Consider the following 15,550-nt stretch of genomic DNA (forward strand, 5'->3'; position numbering starts at 1 on the left):
CATATCTAAAAAGAAAACAAGTAAACTTATATAACCATTCTATTATACTGCAGTTGGTTCAAATGGACATAAATGTTTCTCTTTATATTCTGTAATCTGATGTTCCTGAATTTACCTAAAACAAAAGAAAACAATATAATATATATATGACTAGGCTTCCTTCAGTAGTGATTGTGTTAAGTCTATTACGAACTGTTTCCAACCCCTCTTGGACCAATTATTAAATACACGTGACCAATCGATAAATCAATATTCCTTAACTACAACTAAAAAAAAACTGTTTGTAAATTTGTACCAATCGAGCCCACATCTGAAATATTGATATATTTAAAAAATAAACGTTAATATTCTAAACACAATCACTGCATGTTATTACTTTTCTATCAATGATTATGTTTCGACTTTTAGCGAACATTTTTATGGTATTTCACAGTTTCATTTATTTTTGCTCCAAATTTGGAACAGCGTTGCATCAAAATACCTAAGGTATATGTTCAGCTAGGAAAACCCCGTTTAAGGGATGTTACTTTAACAACCGGTTCGGTTGTAGCACCTCACACTGCCTAGGAGATTACAAACGCTGATCCAAAGTATCTTTGTCATTTTAACCAGTAGCTAATCGAATGAACTCATACTTATTATATGGAAATCAATGTGTAACGCGCAATATTTAACCAATGCTTAATCAGTGTTTTTTGAGATTATCTTCGATGTAACGTACCAGATTACATAAAAGAAATAACTAAGCGAAAACAAAACAAACAAAAAAGGATTTAGTAGTTAAATACATGGAGAGATACAATTAATTCACAAAAACTTTCTTTTAATTTCCAATTTTTATATAAACATAACAGTTTTGCGAGTAAATAAATCGAAAAAAAATTAAACAACAAAATACCTTTGGTTTGTATATATTAAAAATTGGAAAAATTATTAAAAAGATTTTGTGAATTACCTCCAAGGAAAACAGGAAATAAAAAAATACTTTATACTGTTTTTAGTAAAAAAATAATAATGAAAGTAACTGAACCTTTCTTGTTTTCGCATTTATCCATTATGTAAACGTCAACGTATTATTATTGTACAATGTTTAATCAGTGTATATTGAAAGTTTCATTGATGTAAAAGCGACTTAATAATTACGATTAAAAAAAATTATTTCAAGATCAAACCGAGCAGCAGCAGATTCAACCAATTTTGAAGGATAACAACAACAAAAAAAGTAATAACAATTGAGAATTAAGAATCTAAAAACAATAATAAAAATTAGTCGTAACTTATAATATTGGAATTCTTACAATTATTCATTACATTTCGAAATGGGTGGGGAAATTTGAAATGAAATTTACTCACTCATTATTGATTTTTAAGCTGCAATTTTATGTTGTATTGATTTTCAATGTGAATACAGTAAAGTGCGTTCACAATTATGGTCTAGAATTTTGTTTTGTTTTCTCTCATGGTTTGTTTGTTTGTTAAATATTTTATTTTTCGTTTGATTTCATTACGTGCAGGTTCTCTTGGTTCACTTGATATTTATTATGTATTATTCTATGTATTATTTAATTTTGTACAATGTTTAATCAGTGTATTGAAACTTTCATTGATGTAAAACAAAGTAAAAAAATAAACCAATAAAATGTAATCATTGTCTTCGTTCATTCACCTTTCCCATTCATTATTACATATTTAGTTTTAAATTAGTATTAAAATTAATTACAGAATCATCCATTAACAAAGTCAATTATATAACTATTATAAACATATAAAATATTAACATATGAATGCTCTTCATTCTTTATAATAATATAATAAAGACTTCAGTTTTAGTATTAGCATGAAAAAGACAGACTGAAAAATGTCGATCAATAATGTATTTTATTTCTACATTAATTATAGAGAAATTGATCAAAAAAAGCAATAAATTAAGATGTTATTTGAGATGTATTACGACATCTAGTGTAAGTTTTAAAACATTTGTGGCGACATCTCTTATAATCATGTTACACTATGATCAAGAGACTATTTGTTTGGAAAGTTAATAATGATAGTTATATAATTATAATTTATATAAAATAGAAGAAGCATGTACGTATATACAATTTATCTAGCAATGAATGTGAGCTAAATAAACTAGTAGATAATTTAACGTTAATTCATTGAGAAATGAGGAAGTATGAAAGGAAGTGTGACATAATTAGAGTACTATCTGGTACTATCAAGAAATGATTAGAGTAGGCAGGAATTCAAATTTAAGAAGAAGTTGTCAAATTTTTGCGGGAAAAGAGAAATTTGCAGACGTTCACTATTTTGACAGTTGCCAGCACTTGACAGATGAAAGGCATCGCCATATTTATTTTTATTGACTAAAATCTGTGTTAAACGTCAACAGTACTGTGTGTCTGTGCCGAAAGAACGAATACTTGTCGATAGTCTGAGATAACTGTATAACAAAACAGAAAAGAGAAGCAGAGCCAGTGCCGACAATGAACAGAGGTGACGGTTTAGTACAGAGACGTAACATAATTCGGGAAAATGGTGAAGGTGTGCCTAAAGATTCACAAGGTGAAGACAAGAAGCCAGAGAGAGATGAGTTCGTGGACGACGGGGACTCCAAAGAAACCAGATTGACCCTCATGGAAGAGGTCCTGCTGCTTGGTCTGAAGGATAAAGAGGTATATTAAACAAAAGAAATGACCTGAATTTCAGAAATAACATGTATTATTGTTGTGTGCAGGGTTACACTTCATTCTGGAATGATTGCATCTCGAGTGGTCTTAGAGGTTGCATTTTGATTGAGCTTGGCCTAAAGCTGAAAGTGGAACTGGAGAAAGCAGGCATGAGACGCAAAGGCCTTCTCACTAGGAAATTAATTTTGAAAAATGATGTAGCAGCCGGTGATGTTTTATTGGATGAGACACTTAAACATCTCAAAGATACAGACCCTCCAGAAACAGTGCAGAGTTGGATTGAATATCTCAGTGGTATTCATATAAACAAAGAAAAGTTAATAAAAACAATAATAATTAACTGTTGTGATTTTCTTTTTAGGGGAAACCTGGAATCCTTTGAAACTACGCTATCAGCTTAAAAATGTGCGGGAACGTCTTGCCAAGAATCTTGTGGAGAAAGGAGTTCTGACTACAGAAAAGCAGAACTTCTTGCTGTTCGATATGACTACTCACCCTTTAACAGACAATATCACAAAAACCCGCTTAGTTAAAAAGGTAAGACTTTAATATATTTGTTTTAAATCACTGCATTGCTGTAAATGAAGATTTAGTACAGGAAAAAGCAGCCAATTAAAGTATAGAACACTTCTATGATCTTATATGAAATTATGATGTTGTTCTTGAATACTTTTAGATCCAGGATGCAGTATTAACTAGATGGGTGAATGATCCGCAACGCATGGACCAAAGAACGCTTGCCTTGATTTTCCTTGCACACGCAAGCGATGTCTTGGAAAATGCATTTGCACCACTGAATGACGATGACTACGAGCTGGCTATGAAACGAGTGAGAGAATTGCAAGATTTAGATTTCGAGCAAGAGTCTGTAAAGCCGAACAGCAATGAAGTCCTCTGGGCAGTGTTCGCCGCGTTCACAAAGTAATCTTTCGAAAATTTTGATCCAATTTTTGTAATTTAAGAATTCTATCTGTTATTTCGTGAAAACTATATTCAAAGATTATATGTATACAGTATTCTACGTAATAACTATAAACAATACAACATAAAGAAAAAAAACTAGTAGACGTGACGAGGAAAGGCATCACCATGTTTCCATTGATTTCGCTCATTCAGTGATAGAAATGAAGAAGCAAAATGAAAAATTATTTCTATTTTCTTCTCGATTTCGTTTCTTTTTTTTTTATTTACAACACTACATACAGGGTAAAATGATTTGATCGTATGTTGTGCTTTTAAAGAAAATTATATCTACTGTTTGTTTTTTTTTATTAAGCCCTTGCATTATTTTATTCTTCGGTGGCATAGGAAGATCCGTGACATTAAAAGGTACATTTCTTTGTTACTTAAAAATGATTGGCTTCTCTACATCAATGTTCCTTGGTCGGTAATAATTATGTGCGATACACAAGATAAAAGAATTAATGATGATTCAGATTATATATATATATACAAATATTAAAATTTATTATCTAAATAAAAGAGTTTTATCGATAAGTTTTTATGTTATGTAAATTATAGAAATAATTTATCTATGAATATTATTCAAAAGATTACTTTTTTTTGCAACTACATTAATTTTGAAGTTATAAGAGTATGATTTTTGGGAGGACATGCTTTCAAGATGAAACAAATGTTATAATAATAGAAGCTAAACGAAATACTTTCTGTACGGTATCTACAAATTTATATTAGTATATTAATTGGTTGCTTATTTATAAAGAAAAGAAACTACAAGGAAGAAACATTGAATTGAAAAACTGCCAAGAGAAAATAAATAAATGGAATAGGCGGTCTTTTTCTTTCATTTCTTTTTTTTTATTCTCAGTTATTTTATCCTTTGTTTTCGCAATTATTTGGAAGTATTCTTGTACAAATCTGTAATATATATATAAATTTAGTATCAATTGAACTGAAGTTTCCATTTATTTCTTTTTTAATTGAATTTGTGATAAAATTCCATAAAAAATGTAATGTGTAGTATTTGTAGATTTATTATTATTTTATTTATAATATAGTATCTGTGTACTTGTTCAGTGCTCTGATATAATATATCCCAATTGGAAAGTACTAATTTCTTATTCAAAGGCAATGGTACACTTAAGATTATTATTATTATTTTTTGTTGGGGGGATCCAAATAATACTTATACTCCTTAGTAATATTATTTTTATTTCAGTTTTAATTTGTGTAAATACATACAATTACTTTAAACAGAAATAAAGAATACGAAAGAATTAGATTATTTATACTTATTTTGTTACAAACCAGATTATTTAAAAGTTAGTAGAATACAAATAAAAATATATCTATTGAAATGTTCGAACTTACGACTTATCACACCTTATCAATATTACAGTTAAACAAATTATAAATATTGTTGCAAGAAATATGAGTTAATAGAAAAAATAAACATGACGAAAACTACGGAGAAATATTTTTATTTCAGTATCCTTTTTTTGTAAATACGATTACATTAAACAAAAATAAACAAAATGCTATTGAAGATTTATTTTTTTTTTTGACTTTTGAATACAAAATCACGGATTATTTAAATGTAAATATATTAAAAATAATAATAAATATTTAATCTTCCATCCATTCGAACGGTTCTGGAGGTTCGGGTTCCTTCTCATCGTCGGCTTTCGGTCCAAAGGCAGCAACTGGTTCTACCAGCTCTTCCTCTCCAGGTTTTAAATTGCGAACCATGACGATACCTCCAATAGAAACTTCCTTCATTGGAACGTACTGGCTTCCATCGACGATGCTGACAACCTTCAACTGCTGCCTCATTACTCGAGCGGGGTTATTCAATATCTCGTAGCCTAGTTCAGGTTCCTTTTTCTTCTCATCCTTGTCATCTTTCTTCTTATCATCGCTCTTCTTGTCGTCCTTTTCCTTCTCTTTCTCCTTTTCTTTCTCTTTTTCCTTCTCCTTTTCTTTTTCCTTTTCCTTTTCTTTATCTTCATCGACATCCATCTTTTCGTCACGATGCTTGCGGTCATGATCTCTCCTCCTTTGTCTGGCTGCGATGCTCAACACTGCAGTCGTAACTTTTTCCCTTTCCTCGCGTTTCTTCTCTTCCAAGGGAGCTGGGTAGCCGTATACGTTGGATTTAGCATTCGATCGGTATTCAAGCTTTGGCATCTTCAATTGAGCGTTGAGTCCAATCAGGCAGGTGGGTGTGAAAGCTAATGCCAAGCAGTGGGCAAGCGGGAACCAATACCAATATTGTGTGAAGACCAATGCTCCCACGACTGCAAGCATGTTGGTGTGTCCAGTGCGTGATTGCAAGGACAATGTGACATTCCTGCCACCTGCATCGATTATTCCTTGAGCAAGAATGGCTCCGAACTTCGCCATAACGTCCTCGTGTTTGTTGGTGATTACCTGTGCGTAGGACTGACGGAAGAAGGTAACTTTCGGGCATGTTTGTTCTGTTTGTTGGATCAGGATCATGGCCGATGCTATCAAAGCTCCTTGTCTGACAAAGTTAACTGGATCGAACATTACCATTGGTTCTAGAAGGGCAATAGCTTCGCGCAAACCGGTTCCTGCGCAAGCAATTCCCAAAGCCATAGCAGCTCCATAACGGACGTGCGGATTGTAGCTCTCGGCTAAAAGGGAGACGACACTTGGACATTGTTCTGGTGTTCTGAATAGCAGGAATCCAAGAGCTGTTACAGCAGCTCTGCGTACATCGTCATTAACATCTGAAACAGCAACATGGAGTAATTTACGAATAGCTTGATTATGGCCAGTTCCGCAATATGCCATAGCCAAGGTGTACATTCCAGATCTTCTTAAAATTGGGTCCTTGTCAGATGTTAATTGGGCAATCAAGGGATCTGCTTCTTCGAGTCTTCCGTACATGGTAAAGGCAATACCAACAGCCAAACCGCGTAGGATCTTTTCGTGCTGACTTTCTTGCGCGTAAGATACCATATCTTCGATAGCTGTTGCGTTCTTGGATCCCAACATCACCATTCCCATGGCAATACCAGCAGCTTCTCCGGTAGCGGCATCATCTTGGTATAAGTTGAACTTCAGTTGTTCGTAAACGTGCTGCTGGTGTGTACCCATCGATGCTAAACCAAGACCAAGACATCCTCCATGTCTGACCATTTCATTTTGGGCATCCTTCAATTGGCCAAGAAGATAATCAGTAATATTTCCTCCATGGTTGGCATGAATCAATCCCAATGCATATAAACCACCACCCTCAGAATATCCAGAACTAGGACCAACTTCTTTTGGTAAATAACTTTGCATCAAGGTTAATGCTTCTTGTTCATGACCTCTGTGGATAACACCAAGAGAGGCTGTGGCAGTCAGTTTGGCCCAATTAGTTGCACGAGCCAACCATTCCAAATTATCTCTTAAAAATTGATCACTGGTTGTTCCACTGTGCATATAACCGTTAGCAATAACAGTAGCTGTGTGGCAAATGCTAACTCTAATAGCCTCCTTTGTTTGTTTCAGAATTAATAAGTCTGCATGATTGGATCTGATCAAAAACTGCAAATGTAATTCAATAGAAACCTCTCCAGACAAAATACTATGCAGCTTCTCAACTCTCAACTGATGTTCTTTTTCTTGTGGATTTAGAGATTCCAAAGTTTTCTCATCTTTCTTTTCTTCCTTACTTGCCGGCTTGTCAGTAGCATCAGCAGTTACAGCTTCTGTGACCTTTGCCTTAAGTTTACTCTCCAATAAAGCTGGGATAGGTACTGTTTCTCTCAGGGCCTCAAGAACTTGACCAAGGAATTGTTGGGTTGCAGACTCATACAAGTCAAAGGCAATTTGGTAAGCCATCAACTGGTTTTCTTCTTCTCCTTGAACTAATTTATCCAAAATCTCTGCAACTGACATTGGGTCCTCCAGGAAAATCAAGCACTGGCACATGCTGACATAATCAGGTGTGGCCAATCCACGGTACAGACCAACCAAAGATCTGAGCACAGAGTTACGGAAACCTCTGTTCTGGATAAGGCTCATGGCCACTTTAAAGGCATATATCAACATTCCCGCAACATCATCAGACTGGGTGATAGCAGCTTCAAAGATATCCATACGTCTGGTCTCCAGAGCCAGACCAACAGCTTGACGATACTGGCCATCTTCCAAACAGCGCATAAACATACGATTTACAATGGATTCCAATCTGGCATCTATGGGTTTGGCAGTAGTGCTCCCATCCACCATACCAGTGCGTTGCTGTGTGTAGAAATCAATACATTTTGAAATGATGGTCTCCACATATTCTGATCTGGAATTGACGTCGAAGAGACTACCAGCACCCAGTGCATAGGTCAGTGAATCCTCAAAAGAACCCAAATGATAATACACTTTACTCGCGACGAGGGCTGCAAGTTCGTGCTGCTGGAACACCTTATCTTCGTGTAAAATTTCTATCTTCTCGATGGCATCCGATATCTCCGGCCAAAACTCGTCGACAATGGAATCGAGTTTCCTTAAAGCGAACACTTTCAGCTCAGGCCTGGGCTCATCCAAAAGGGATATAATCCCCGCTGCCGACGTTATATTCATCGCGTTTTTAACAATAACTAAAACACTTCTGTCGCGAAATCTTCTTTATTGCAGCGAACAAAAACTGCCAGTCAGAATAACAAGCACATAACCTCGATCGTTAAGCAAAATTTTGTGAGTATCACGACGATTACAGCGACACCTGGATAAGATTCGTCATCGTAGTTCTTATTAGAACTATTCTTAACTATGCATTTCATAAACAAATATATACTTTGTAAAAAATATAAAATAAGCTTTTAAATTGATTTTTCTAATAATAATTGTAAAAATAATAGATATTAAAATTACTTCCAATTGGACATTTTTTGATCTAAACTAATTGTTAAATTTTCATAGTGAACTTAATAGAATTAACTTAATTACAATTATTTATACAATTTTGTTACCGTTAAACATAATTTTCTGATGCTTAAGATATTTTATAAGCAATATGTATGTTAGAACTACTATTTCTTGTTTAACTTTAAGTAGTTTATTTGCCTATGGTGTTGCAACCACTGAATCCAATTGGATTTTTCTAAAAGCTTGATGAGGTAATGTGTAGCCACGGTTCTGTTTATTGGTGAAATGTTTAAGAACATGTTATTGCAAGTTTAAAAATTTGAATATTTGAATTTCGTAACGGAAGAAATCCGTTGGTATTGTGCTTGAATGATTGTGCATCTGCCTCATACGAAAGCGTTTGTATAGGTTTGAACTGTTCTAAGGTCAATATTTTCAGTGTGTTTTTAGAGCACGTCAGAACGCGTCCAGTGTGCATCTCTATCCAAAACGAGCATTCTGCAACAGGCTGTCTCCTTCCATCGAACATTGCAGAATATTGCGTGTGGTTTTGTGCGACGAAGTGGTCACGGGCTGAACCGAAAGCAGGCTGCCAGTTTTGTCTCCATGTTTTTGTTGAGCGATCTGCAGCAATCATTTTTACCGTCCTGTCAAATTTATCAAATTTCTGTTTGTGTTTCGCCGTTATTTCCCTTCAAACGCCGCTAAAAACTCTTCGTAACTACACAGAACCAAAGCAGAGTTGCAAGTAAGTCTCCTTCGACGATCTGTAAGACGCCGCATCGCTTAAATCCAGACTTTTTTCAACTTAGAAAAAAGCCTCTTTTGTTGCATGTCTTCGTTCACAATATAAATATTTCTAGCATGTGACGAAGCGTTAATTATTTAAGTAATCATCTATTGTTTCTTTGCTTCTTAGGTAATCATGAGTGAGCAAGCAGAAGACCAGCAGGGAGCAGAGGTAATCCAATTGGAAAACCTAACTGATCATTTTACCTAATGCATACAATTTTCAGATGACGCCTCATGATGTGGAGAAGATTGAGGAAGAGAAGTTGAAGGCCAAGTATCCAGCTGGGGTATCAACGAGCAGGCCAATTGGTGCTCACTCAGCCTTCTTACAGAAACGTCTTGCCAAAGGGGTAACTATAGGTGACAGCTCTTGAGAAAGCATACATGAACATATATTGTTGCAGCAAAAATTCTTCGATTCAGGTGACTACCAGATGGCAAAACAGAAGATTGGTGGCATCAACAAACAGCCATTGAAAGTGACAGATCCAGTGAATAATGCCACTGGTGATGCAATCCCAACACCTGAGACTGTACCTGCCCGGAAGACATCTATTATTCAAACTTCTAAGTTCAACCCCAGTTAGTTTTGCAGTCCATCAGCGGCGAATCAAACAGCAAATGCAGCCCCAATATATTTCTCTCTTGTAGATATTGTTTCCTAATTTTGTAAATTTTTTTGTATTTATTTTCATCTCTCTTAAATTTTATTTGCGCACTGGAATCTGTTAACACAATAGCGAAACGTTTATTTTTAATACAAACATTTTTATTCGTATTAAAATCATTTTGAATCTTGTTTCGTATTCCTTTACTTTTGCTCCATGTGCAACGCAAACGATATGTAATGTTTATTTTCGCTAACTTATACTTAATACTATAGTTATTGGAATTAGGAATATAAGAGTTTTTAACAACCGGTTCTAGGGTGACACCGGCTGTATTCGAATACGTTCGTCTATTAGTCATTTAATAAAATGCAGTATTTATTGAACCGTTTAAATTTTTGTAACTGTATGTTTGCCAATAAAATATATATTGGGCACGGTATTTCCATCTCTCAGTAAATCGGTGATTTTCTATACACATAAAATAAGTTAACTACTCGATATGGAAATACCGGATATTGCTCATAAACTATTTATTGTTTTTTACTATATTTTCCAACTTATATCAATCAATCCTATAGGTCAGACTGATAAATATAGAACAAAATTTTAAAAAAATCTGTGCTAAAGGGATATCTGACTAATATCCTATTGACCCATTGAACTTGATCCAAGAAAAACAAGTCAAATGTTTGTTCATTATGGATAATTAAGTATTATCTCTTGAAATTGTAATATACAGAATTTGATGAAATGTATATTATAATATATATTTTTCTGTTATTGCTTGGCTTTGTATTTTCTCATTAATAAATTTGAAAGGATATATTGTTTTATTTTAAATATTATTGCATAAAATAAACACACTGAGCTTATGATATAAATATAATATATTTGTATTATGCAATGGGCTTAAATAAAATATATTATATTTGGATTAGATTAATCCTAAGATGAATCCAAGCTGGAAAATCGACTTAGATTTTCCACCAATTTTCTGTAAAATATGACCAATGACGTTCATTAGATTACCGGCACAAATTTTATAAAAAAATATACTTTAGTAATCTCACTATTTACGTATTAAATATTTGCACATCAAATTATTTGTGCTTATGACATTCTGCTGGAGATTAGTAAGAAATTTTTGCAAATTCAGGTGAGATAACAAGAAATGATATAGGTAAGGATCTTAGGTTATGTTATTTTTATTCTATACCCATTTGTAGCAGAGTTCCAGTTGTTCAAAACAGATTTTGCTACATCACAACAATGGCCTATCAATACCCATCTGCACGTAGGGAGGACGTGAAAGATACTTATCATAACGTTGAGGTATAAAATGATAACTTGTCATAATCTTTCTGTCAATCATATTTCAAAGTTTATTTATTATTTTGTCTAGGTGGCAGATCCCTATCGTTGGCTTGAAGACCCTGATGCTGAGGATACTAAACAATATGTGGAAGAACAAAATGCTGTTACTCATCCCTACATTGAAGAATGCTCCTTCAAAGAAGAAATCAATAAGAGTGTTACTAAACTTTGGAACTACCCGAAATATTCTACTCCATTTAAGCAAGGCTCCAAATATTACCAGTACCGGAATACAGGTTTAATAATTTCTATTTAACCATATGGCCATATGTTATAATTATTGATATTTATAGGGCTTCAAAATCAGAGTGTTATTTACCAATTAGATAGTTTAGATAGTGAGGCTACTGTGTTCTTGGACCCAAACTTACTCTCCAAAGATGGTACCATAGCATTATCCACCTCTAAGTTTTCTGAGGATGGCAAGGTGTTTGCATATGGCTTGAGCAGCAGTGGCTCTGATTGGATTGAGATTAAATTCAGGAATGTAGAGACTGGCAAGGATTACAATGAAATCTTAACAAAGGTCAAGTTCAGTCCAATGACTTGGATGCATGACAACAAGGGTTTCTTTTATGGTGCATATCTACATAAACAGGGCAAGGCTGATGGATCAGAAACTGACTGCAATGAGTACCAGAAGTTATACTACCATTGTCTGGGCACTGATCAATCTCAGGATTTTGTTGTGGTTGAGTTTGATGACCCACAACTTAGAATGTATGGTATTGTATTATTATTAGATCAACTACTTACTAATTTTATTTTTTAATGTTTCCAGAGGAGCAACTGTTAGTTACTGTGGCAAATATTTAGTAGTTACAGCTGTTAAGGGGTGTAAGAATAATTTGCTTTACTTTGCACGCATGGATGGTGAAGTCACTGGGAAACTTAATCTTAAACCAGTTGTTACTGAACTTGAAGCTGATTATGAAGTAAATATTGTATTTGGACTGGTTTTATTAATAATAGTACTAAAACTTTTGATTTTTTTTTTCAGTATATTACTAATAACGGCAGCAAATTCTTCTTCCGTACTAACAAAGATGCACCGAACTATCGCATTATTGTCATCGATTTCGATAATCCAGATAAAGCGAACTGGTCTACTTTGGTACCTGAACATGAGAAAGATGTGCTGGACTGGGGGAAGGCGATTAATACTAATCAATTAGTACTGTGTTATCTCAGGGATGTTAAAGTAATGTTTGAAATTGCCTTGTCTGGGAACATAACTAATAGAGTTAAATATTTCAGAATACTTTATCTTTACATAAGTTGGAATCAGGAGAGAAAATAATGGATTTCCCTATTGAGTTGGGTACCATTAACGGGATATCTGGCAAGCGAGAGCATACAGAGATGTTCTACCGCTTCGTCTCGTTCCTTACACCTAACATAATCTACAAGGTGGATTTCTCAGGGTCTACGATCAAACAGACCGTCTTTCATGAAACAAAAGTCGGTGATCTTGATCCATCGAAATACGTGAGCAAGCAGGAGTTCTACACCAGCAAGGATGGAACTAAAGTGCCCATGTTTATAGTCCACAAGAAAGGATTTGTCATGGATGGCACTAAACCCTGCATGCTTTATGGTTACGGTGGATTTAATATTAACGTTACTCCGTCCTTCTCCGTTTCGAGATTAGTCTTCGTTAATCATTTCGATGGATGCTTCGTAGTAGCCAATATCAGAGGAGGAGGGTAAGATCTTATACATACATAAAACAAGTTATGCACCATAAATATACAATTTATTACATTTGTAGGGAATACGGCGATAAGTGGCATAATGGTGGTCGTTTCGCTAATAAGCAGAACTGCTTCGACGATTTCCAGTATGCTGCTAAATATTTAGTGGAAAATAAGTACACTAATTCTGATAAGTTGACCATCTTGGGAGGTTCAAACGGTGGCCTTCTAGTCGCAGCTTGCATAAACCAAGCTCCACAGCTCTTTGCTACTGCTATTTGCCAAGTCGGGTAATTATTTGTTAGTATGATTGTCAGTAAAAACGTTATATCATAATGGATTTTTAGAGTTTTGGATATGCTGCGGTTCCATAAATTTACCATTGGGTACGCCTGGAAGTCCGATTATGGTTCTTCAGAGACATCTGAAGGATTTGATTATCTTTACAAATATTCACCTCTGCACAATATCAAAATACCAGAAGGTATGTAGATACATATGCACAACCAACCATGCTGATGCCATGATGATTTCAGGAGATGTGCAATATCCAGCGACATTGCTTTTAACTGCTGATCATGACGATCGGGTGGTTCCTTTGCATTCGTTGAAGTTCATCGCCGAGTTGCAGCATAAGATTGGAAACGTTCCCAAGCAGACGAATCCGTTGATGGTTCGTGTAGAAACTAGGGCTGGACACGGCGCAGGAAAACCAACTGCTAAACTCGTATGAATCTATAATCTTTTAATTAATGCATGTGCATTTATTCTCACATTTGTTTTTCTTTTCGCAGATCGAAGAAGTCACTGACACGCTTTGTTTCATAGCAAAGTCAACAAACCTGGAATTCCACGAATAACAATAAATTTGATGGTTCCCAACTGCATTAATCTTCTTAATTATTTTTTTTTTGAAAATAAACAATATTAATTAAATACTAATATATATCTATATATTGATAGCAAAAAAAGGCGCGATTTTCTTTTGTATATTAACTATTGTTATTCTTATATGAAAATAAAGAGTAAGTAAATCTCAAGTGATTTGTATAATAACGTCACTTAAAGCTTAGTCATCCGGGGACATAGTATGATCATTTTTTCTTCATTAGCAAATCAGTCCACACAGGTGATATTACGAATTTTTCTTTGATGGAACCTATATTGGAAATTGACGGCTCCATTTTCAACTCACTTTGATCAGATGTACACATCAGTTCCTACAAACAGAAAATAATTACATAAATCTGTACCTATACTTCAACAAGTAATTAATTACTTCTGTGAATTGAGCTGCTTCAACAGCATCCAAAGTATAATTAGTAGCACCAATTACAACATCAATTTGTCCAGATGCTCTGACTAGAATTTTCCCAATTTTCCCTTCATGCATCTGCTTTAGAGTATAATCAATTACATTATTATCATCATCAAATCCCTTTCCCGGTAATGAATCTGGTAACTAGAATGAATTTTAAATGAATCAACAGTTACATATAATCATTTACTTGATACAATCACTAACCTTTACTAGAGATATTGGATAATCTTCATTATCATAATTTTTATTGCTTATGAAACTTATTGGCGCATGTATATCAACATTCTCTTCCTTCACAGAAATGTTCATAGGACCATCACAAATATTTAAACCATTCACCTTAGGCAGTTCTATGTTATCCTCATCCAGTTCCTTTTTGACATTCATTTCTGGTTCTTTTTTTACTTTAAATGAATTAATAAAATTAGTCTTATTTGAGGCTAAAGGCAATACAATTGGCTGATAGCCATCATCATTTTCAGGCTCGTTTTCATCATATGTAAGTAAATCTTCAACCACAGTTGTTTCATACTCTGGATCAATCTAAAACAATAATTTCTTAAGAAATAATACTAATTTATAATTCGTTCATCTTACTAATATACTATGTCCTAATTTTGGCTTAATCATGCCTGAACTTGTACCAGCTTCACGAAGAGCAGCATGCTTATCTGAATATATGGTCGGCCTTTTAACATATGCAGTACCTTCAGAGAAAACACCAGACGATTGTACAAAACGATCATTTTGAGAATTTTTGTTGAAGGATCTCTGAGGTCTGGTTTTGAATCTCTCCTTCTTTATAACATTACTAGAAGTTGTTTAAATATATAATTAAGTTGTATTTAATAAACAGGGTCTTACTTACTTTACTTTTGTGGTTCTTTCACTTTTATTTCTTACTGCATTTAGATTTGGGGTATAAACTTTCTTCGGTTTAGTGCCACCTAAGTTGAAGTCTCTAGTTGCTAGGGAAGACAGTCTGCTCATGGTTTTTATAGGCTTCTTATTTTTATCATCCATAATTGAAGAAGTAATGAATAAACATTAACTAACTAACATTAAGAATAAAGTAAATAGTAAATAGTAAATATTGAGGTTCAGAAATGTACTGAAACATTTCTTAACAGAGGTTAGGAAATTATTGTAATTTCAAAATATACCATAGATGTCGCTAGTCTTTATTAATTAATTGCATATTTTTGAATGAAAATTAATATACTATAGTTTTTG

At 34.1% G+C, this 15,550-nt stretch overlaps 5 protein-coding genes across 7 annotated transcripts; 3 read left to right on the forward strand and 2 right to left on the reverse strand.

Annotated features, from left to right (window-relative positions):
* Nucleotides 1-2,308: 2,308 nt before the first annotated feature.
* LOC108557821 (Golgi phosphoprotein 3 homolog sauron) lies at nt 2,309-4,151 on the forward strand. Its single transcript, XM_017914495.1, has 4 exons — nt 2,309-2,675; nt 2,738-2,984; nt 3,052-3,227; nt 3,367-4,151. The coding sequence occupies exons 1-4, from the start codon at nt 2,487-2,489 to the stop codon at nt 3,613-3,615; spliced, it is 861 nt and encodes a 286-aa protein (XP_017769984.1). The 5' UTR covers nt 2,309-2,486; the 3' UTR covers nt 3,616-4,151.
* A 1,075-nt stretch (nt 4,152-5,226) lies between these two features.
* LOC108557830 (26S proteasome non-ATPase regulatory subunit 1) lies at nt 5,227-8,384 on the reverse strand. Its single transcript, XM_017914506.1, has one exon. It carries the CDS (start codon nt 8,238-8,240, stop codon nt 5,277-5,279), a length of 2,964 nt encoding a protein of 987 aa, XP_017769995.1. The 5' UTR covers nt 8,241-8,384; the 3' UTR covers nt 5,227-5,276.
* Nucleotides 8,385-8,982: 598 nt separating this feature from the next.
* On the forward strand, nt 8,983-10,385 carry LOC108557823 (alpha-endosulfine). Its single transcript, XM_017914497.1, has 4 exons — nt 8,983-9,273; nt 9,445-9,486; nt 9,542-9,667; nt 9,722-10,385. The coding sequence occupies exons 2-4, from the start codon at nt 9,451-9,453 to the stop codon at nt 9,902-9,904; spliced, it is 345 nt and encodes a 114-aa protein (XP_017769986.1). The 5' UTR covers nt 8,983-9,273; nt 9,445-9,450; the 3' UTR covers nt 9,905-10,385.
* A 545-nt stretch (nt 10,386-10,930) lies between these two features.
* Nucleotides 10,931-13,878, forward strand: LOC108557832 (prolyl endopeptidase). Of its 3 annotated transcripts, none has more exons than XM_017914508.1 (11): nt 10,931-11,084; nt 11,155-11,260; nt 11,331-11,538; nt 11,596-12,022; nt 12,084-12,237; nt 12,303-12,503; nt 12,560-13,008; nt 13,074-13,286; nt 13,344-13,480; nt 13,533-13,723; nt 13,791-13,878. In XM_017914508.1, exons 1-11 carry the CDS (start codon nt 11,041-11,043, stop codon nt 13,854-13,856), a joined length of 2,196 nt encoding a protein of 731 aa, XP_017769997.1. In that variant the 5' UTR covers nt 10,931-11,040; the 3' UTR covers nt 13,857-13,878. The 3 variants fall into 3 exon arrangements, with proteins under 3 accessions (XP_017769997.1, XP_017769998.1, XP_017769999.1); XM_017914509.1 differs by having other exon boundaries at nt 11,158-11,260; XM_017914510.1 differs by having other exon boundaries at nt 11,034-11,108; nt 11,158-11,260.
* A 95-nt stretch (nt 13,879-13,973) lies between these two features.
* Nucleotides 13,974-15,444, reverse strand: LOC108557824. The gene is made up of 5 exons (XM_017914498.1): nt 15,186-15,444; nt 14,915-15,128; nt 14,522-14,860; nt 14,276-14,458; nt 13,974-14,216 (listed from the first exon to the last, which is right to left on the reverse strand). The coding sequence occupies exons 1-5, from the start codon at nt 15,338-15,340 to the stop codon at nt 14,091-14,093; spliced, it is 1,017 nt and encodes a 338-aa protein (XP_017769987.1). The 5' UTR covers nt 15,341-15,444; the 3' UTR covers nt 13,974-14,090.
* Nucleotides 15,445-15,550: the final 106 nt, after the last annotated feature.

The sequence above is a fragment of the Nicrophorus vespilloides genome, unplaced genomic scaffold (genome assembly GCF_001412225.1).
Source record: "Nicrophorus vespilloides isolate i.1.1-1 unplaced genomic scaffold, Nicve_v1.0, whole genome shotgun sequence".
Taxonomy (NCBI): domain Eukaryota; kingdom Metazoa; phylum Arthropoda; class Insecta; order Coleoptera; family Silphidae; genus Nicrophorus; species Nicrophorus vespilloides.